General features: G+C 42.4%; 1 protein-coding gene across 1 annotated transcript; it reads right to left on the bottom strand.

Moving 5' to 3' along the window:
* Window positions 1–225: 225 nt before the first annotated feature.
* LOC125517217 (nucleoid-associated protein At4g30620, chloroplastic-like) lies at window positions 226–5,699 on the bottom strand. Its single transcript, XM_048682397.1, has 7 exons — window positions 5,476–5,699; window positions 4,517–4,656; window positions 1,891–2,000; window positions 1,767–1,806; window positions 889–960; window positions 697–753; window positions 226–610 (listed from the first exon to the last, which is right to left on the bottom strand). The coding sequence occupies exons 1-7, from the start codon at window positions 5,546–5,548 to the stop codon at window positions 536–538; spliced, it is 567 nt and encodes a 188-aa protein (XP_048538354.1). The 5' UTR covers window positions 5,549–5,699; the 3' UTR covers window positions 226–535.
* Between the last annotated feature and the right edge of the window lie 359 nt (window positions 5,700–6,058).

The raw sequence follows: 6,058 nt of genomic DNA on the forward strand, positions 1-6,058 counted from the left end.
AGGATGTATAATATTTTAGACTGGATACTCAAAAACATATATGTACAGTACACTGCCTCTGATCGACGTGTCCATCATGATGATGCAGAGGCCTGGGCCTTCCCCCTTTTCAGGAAAAAAATGTAGACTGCCTCAAAAAGTATTTTGCAACATTATAACAGTATATATTTTTTCAAGATATATTAGACCATAGGTTTAAGCCGTGTTTTAAGGACAATGTCGATATCCAAAACCAAAGAGTACTCTATTCGCAACATAAACATATTTCACTCTGCAGTTATTAGTTTACAAATGTTCTCCAGGCTGCCGGTCTACTAGCACAAAAGCAACATCTGTTTGGTGTAAAACAACACATTAGAACTAATGCTGTAACTATGATGTGCAAATGAGCAAGGAAACAGGTGTCCACAGTTACAGCTCGTGCACAGCTAACCGATGCTGCAGAGGGGTTTAACCATGACTGGACACAGCTAGAATACAAAATTGAGAGACGCTTCTTTCATTATTGGAAAGCATTCAAGTACCAGGCCTTTTATCACTTGAGACCGTCGCCGAGCCCTGCAGGCATTCCTATGCTCTGCGCTAGATCAGCCATCCTTTCCTTCATGGCCTGCAGGTCATTAGATTGGAATTGTGTTAGTTTATGAGAACGATTCACATTTTGGTGCGCTGAAGCACAAGCAGCAGGATTCACACCTGAACGCTCCTCTGGTGTGCATCCTTGTAGGCTTCATTGACCAGCTCGGAGACTTTCTGGAAGTAAAGAAAGGGTATAACGCATTATAACTTGGTAGTTATCACATTAACTCTGCTGATACAAACAATTATGTGAGCATGAATTTGCAGGGAATCTTCCAAGAATAATAAAACTAAGTACATAATGCATACTTCAGCGCCCAACTCCATTGCAGCTTCCGTTATTTCAACATTTATAGGTTGTTGGTTCCCAGATAGTGTAACCTGTTTAACAGATCAGGTCAGATATGATCTGTAACTCTGTATAAGAATTATAAGTAGTACATCCAAATCATAGAAAAACACAATAGTAATGAAAACCAGGGTAGTCTGCTAAACATATAAGCAACATACAAGTCCTGGCAAACTTGCACAAATGTATGGTTCTACAGGGTATAGCACAAGAACTCACAAGTATGGTGTTAAAATATAAAATGTTCCTACACTGTGATTACATTATTTTGGTGAATTCAGAAGCTAAACATCATTAATATACTTCTTTTCGTATGAATAGTGGGTTGTAAAGTGCATTTCATTTTTGCAACAGCCTTCCATGACCATGGTAACTGTTGAATTTACTCTTGCCTTCCTGCCCACAGCTTTGACAGTGCTCTATGCCATAGATAACCAAAACAACAAAAGTGTTTTAACTAGTTGTGGTCATGTGGAAGATTGCATGGTCTTTTACTAGAATGTTACCTAAAGCAAAGCTAATAAAGGATGCTACCTAATGGAAAGCTAAGAGAGATATCAGGTCAACTTAATCAAGTTCTTGTAAAGATACCACAAGCTGCAAGTCCTACCTCAAAAAATAATGGAACGCATCAGTTTAACAGTAGAAAGTTGCATCTCAAATAATAAGCTATGATACTTAATGCCTGTTATGGCATGTTTTTCAGACTTTCAGTAATGCGAGGATAATAATCATTTGGCACAGGTCGACATTAAGTTTGAAACACAAGAATGCACACAGCCAGCAAGATTGCAGTTAAGGAGAATATGATTTAACTCTTTACAAGTTCCAAACATACCTTGATTAGTTCGCCTTCACAATAACCCTCAATCTCAGTCCTAAAAGAAACAGACGGGGAGGAAGTCACACATGCAGTACATTGAAAGAGCATACAAAAAATAACTCAAATACCGAAAGCTTACGCTGCAAGCTCCTTTTGCACCCGCACAGCCTCCACTTGGACAACCATTTGGGCCTTCTTCACAGTTTCATAAAGGTTTTGCATATTTCCAATGTTTCCAAAGATTCCTCCCTGTGAGTGCAGAACAAAATGGGAGCACCATAAGATGGTTTCATAAACGCCTACTGCACATTGGGCATATGCATCAAATTAAAGAAACAGAAGTAGTTTGAGCGATGCAGACAAGAATTGAAAAAAGACATATACAATGTTTGCAAAAAGAATTATGTACGAGCAGCTTAAATTTCGACATGGTGATTTAACTAGGACGTAATCCAAACAAAGTAAAAGATATTCACTCAGATACTGATACAAACTGATAAAAATATTATACTGGTACTTCATAGTGTATCCGTATTCAAATTTTGAAGTGTGCCAAAATGCAATCTCGGCTCTTGATTAGTCTCAATCTAATGTTCTAGAAAGCTGGGAGTCACAGCTACAGTAGGCCACCACTGTCTCTACATGGAGTTTAAGGTCTCAACGGACTTTGCAAGGAGAAAAACTTCTGTAATAGGAATTAAGTAAATCGCCCATCTCCACAACCTGGATAGGAGTGCAGCCAACATAGAGAAGTACAAGGTGGCAAAGAAGACCACTGAGCAAGATGTGAGTGAAGCAAGGGGTCGGGCGCATAAGGACCTCTACCAGCGTTTAAACACGAAGGAAGGCGAAAGGGGCATCTATAAGATGGCCAAGATCCGAGAGAGGAAGACGAGGGATGTCAACCAAGTCAAGTGCGTCAAGGATGGAGCAGATCGGCTTCTGGTGAGAGTACTTGGACAAGCTGTTCGATGGAGAGAATGAGAGCTCTACCATTGAGTTGGACGACTCCTTTCATGATACGAACAGACGTTTTATGCGACGACAAGAGCCCGGGGTCGGGAGGCTTCAAAAAGGATGAAAGGAGGCAAGGCGATGGGCCCGGATTGTATCACCATTGAGGTGTGGAGAGGCCTTGGAGACATAGTGATAGTATGGCTAACTAAGCTTTTCAACCTCATTTTTTGGTCAAACAAGATGCCGGAAGAATGGAGGCAGATTATATTAGTACCAATCTTCAAGAACAAGGGGGATGTTCAAAGTTGTACTTACCGTGGAATTAATCCATACAATGAAGCTATGGGAGAGAGAGCACCACTTCAGAAGAATGACAAGTGTGACCAAAAATCAGTTTGGTTTCATGCCTGGGAGGTCGACCATGGAAGCCATCTTCTTGTTACGACAACTTATGGAGAGATACAAGGAGCAAAAGAAGGACCTGCTTATGGTGTTCATTGACTTGGAGAAGGCCTACGATAAGATATCACAGAATGTCATGTGGTGGGCCACGGAGAAACACAAAGCCAAGTACATTACCCTCATCAAGAACATAATATTGTGACAAGTGTTCGAACAAGTGAGGGTGACACTGATGACTTTCCAATTAAAATAGGACTACACCAAGGATCGGCTTTGAGCCCTTATCTTTTGCTTTGGTGATGGATGAGGTCATAAGGGATATGCAAGGAGGTATCCCATGGTGTATGCTCTTTGCAGATGATGTGGTGCTAATCGACGATAGTCGGATTGGGGTTAATAGGAAGTCAAAGCTGTGGAGACAAAGTTTAGAATCGATAGGTTTTAGGCTTAGCAGAACTAACACTGAGTACATGAGGTGCGGTTTCAGTACTACTAGGCACAAGGAGGAAGTTAGCCTTGATGGGCAGGTGGTACCTCAGAAGGACACCTTTCAATATTTGGGGTCAATGTTGCAGAAGTATGGTGATACCGATGAAGATGTTAGCCATCGAATCAAAGCTCGATGGAAAAAATGGCAGCAAGCTACTGGTGTTCTCTGTGACAAGAGAGTGACACAAAAGCTAAAAGGCGGGTTCTATAGGACGGAGATTCGACCTGCGATGTTGTATGGAGCTGAATGTTGGCCAACTAAAAGGCGACATGTCCAACAGCTAGGTGTAGCAGAGATGCGCATGTTGAGATGGATATATGACCACACAGGAAAGGATTGGGTCTGGAGTGATTATATACGTGGAGTTGGGGTGGCACCGATTGAAGAGAAGCTTGTCCAACATCGTCTGAGATGGTTTGGGCATATACAGCGCAGGCCTCCAGAAGCGCCAGTGCATAGCGTCCGGCGTGCCGATAATGTTAAGAGAGGTCGGGGTAGAGCAAACTTGACATGGAAGGAGTCCATAAAGAGAGATCCAAAGAACTGAAATATCACCAAAGATTTAGCCATGGACAAGGGGGAATGGAGGTTAGCTATCCACGTGCCAGAACCATGACTTGGTTTTGATATCTTATGGGTTTCAACTCTAGGCTACCCAACTTGTTCGGGACTGAAAGGCTTTATTGTTGTTGCCCATCTCCACGACACAATCACATGACATTATGTTGAGCATAACTCACTTAGTCTAAATCAAATTGATCAGTGCACAGCTTTGCATTGATTCAGGTCTACATCAGGCACCAAACTTGCAGCTGGTTTCATTTGAACAGGAATGATTGAAGATATTATATAGCTATTGGGACCACTGCAGCACAACAATTGTAAGCAAAAGAGTAAAGGCATGTAACTTGCTTACCTTTGATGGTGCCTCGTCACCATTCTCATCTTTCTCCTTCTTTCCTCCAAATAAACTGTATACCCGGAACGATCTATTATTAGCTCTTTTCCAAGTGGAACATGGCAAACAGAATGCGCCTTGTACATTTATGCTAGTACCTGAAGAACAAATCAGATTTTACTCCAATAAGTTATCAAAGTACACATTGCACTCTGCATGTGACTCCATTAATAGAATTTCATTGAACAAAGAACAAAAATCATAACAGTTGGCACTTGGCAAAATGAAACTTTTGAATTTAAATGTCAGAATGCTATCCACAATGACCAAGTGAAACAAATCTGCACCCGAGATATAAAAGAAAATAAAAAAATCTCCCAGGCCTCTCGGCCATTGAAACATCCTTCTAAACTATATCACCACATCTCATTCTGTTCTGGATAGATGAGGGGAAAGTTGAACTGTGGAAGGGTCTTAATTAACAGATATAGAAAGCAATGAAATCACCCAACGCAAATCTGCATTTTTACCTCATACAATCTACACTCCGCTAGATGGAAATTCATCAGAAAATTTTCCCTGACTTTGCATCTCCCAGAAACCAAACTTCAGAAGTTTGCAGTAACATAAAGAGACCACTGTATTTATCATTTAAATGGAGCTTGGAGGAAAAGGAAAAATTATACCACTCGGCTTAACCATAATTGAATGTCCGGAGCCACAACCCAGCACTAATTGCAGGCGCACTATTTTTATTTTATTTTTTATTTAGGTCAGCAGACGCACTAATTGGAGCCACCCGACAACCGAACGCCAATGGTGGGCTGGCGGGGCCGGGGGCGGCCGGCGAAGATGTCTACGATCGATTTATGTTACGGGGAAGGTAGATTCGGGGAATAGTACGCGTCAGAACGGCCAGGTCGCCGCCGGCTGCCAGTGGTGCCAACGCCGTAGAGAGGGGGGAGGTGTGGACTTACGAGCTGGTCTGGAGGGGAGCGGCGAGAAGGAGGACTTGAAGGCCACCGGGGAGAGAGCAGTGGAGGAAGCCATCGCGGGGAGTGAGACGAGGGCTCGCTCGCTCCAGGGGAGGGACGGTGGAGAAGAAGGGGTAAACCAGCTTGATTTTCGGGATAGAAGATATTGTTGACGACGGGGAAAAACAGGAGAGAGAACTGGAAGAGGAAATGGATATGTTTTCCTTTTGGACACTCATAACTGGCGAACGTTCGTCAGGGAGGATGGCATATGCGGGCGTTTTAGTTGGCATTTTTGGTTGTGATAAAATGACAGTTTCTTTACAGTGATATGACAGTTTTTTTAAAGAAGGCATTTTTTTGTTTTCAAACTGCCCTTGTTTGATTTTTCTTCGCAGCTAAAATTGCCATCAAATGGCGTTCGCCTGCCACCTTTCTCCCAGCGAACGTTAGCTGGGTAACATTGTCGTTTCTTTTCGGGGAGTTAAAAGAGAGTTGGCCGGTTAATAATAAAATTTGGTCCAAAATCGACATAAGCGAGGCATACATGAACCCGTCTTGAGGTTGCGCCCCGGAATAATCTATG

The sequence above is a fragment of the Triticum urartu genome, chromosome 6 (genome assembly GCF_003073215.2).
Source record: "Triticum urartu cultivar G1812 chromosome 6, Tu2.1, whole genome shotgun sequence".
Classification (NCBI taxonomy): Eukaryota; Viridiplantae; Streptophyta; class Magnoliopsida; order Poales; family Poaceae; genus Triticum; species Triticum urartu.

Coding starts and splice junctions, on each gene's coding strand:
- LOC125517217 (XM_048682397.1), bottom strand. CDS start 5,548: ATGGCTTCCTCCACTGCTCTCTCCCCGGTGGCCTTCAAGTCCTCCTTC. Junction 1,807..1,890: donor GTGCAAAAGGAGCTTGCAGC/GTAAGCTTTCGG, acceptor TGTTTCTTTTAG/GACTGAGATTGAGGGTTATT. Junction 961..1,766: donor GTGAAGGCGAACTAATCAAG/GTATGTTTGGAA, acceptor TCTGTTAAACAG/GTTACACTATCTGGGAACCA.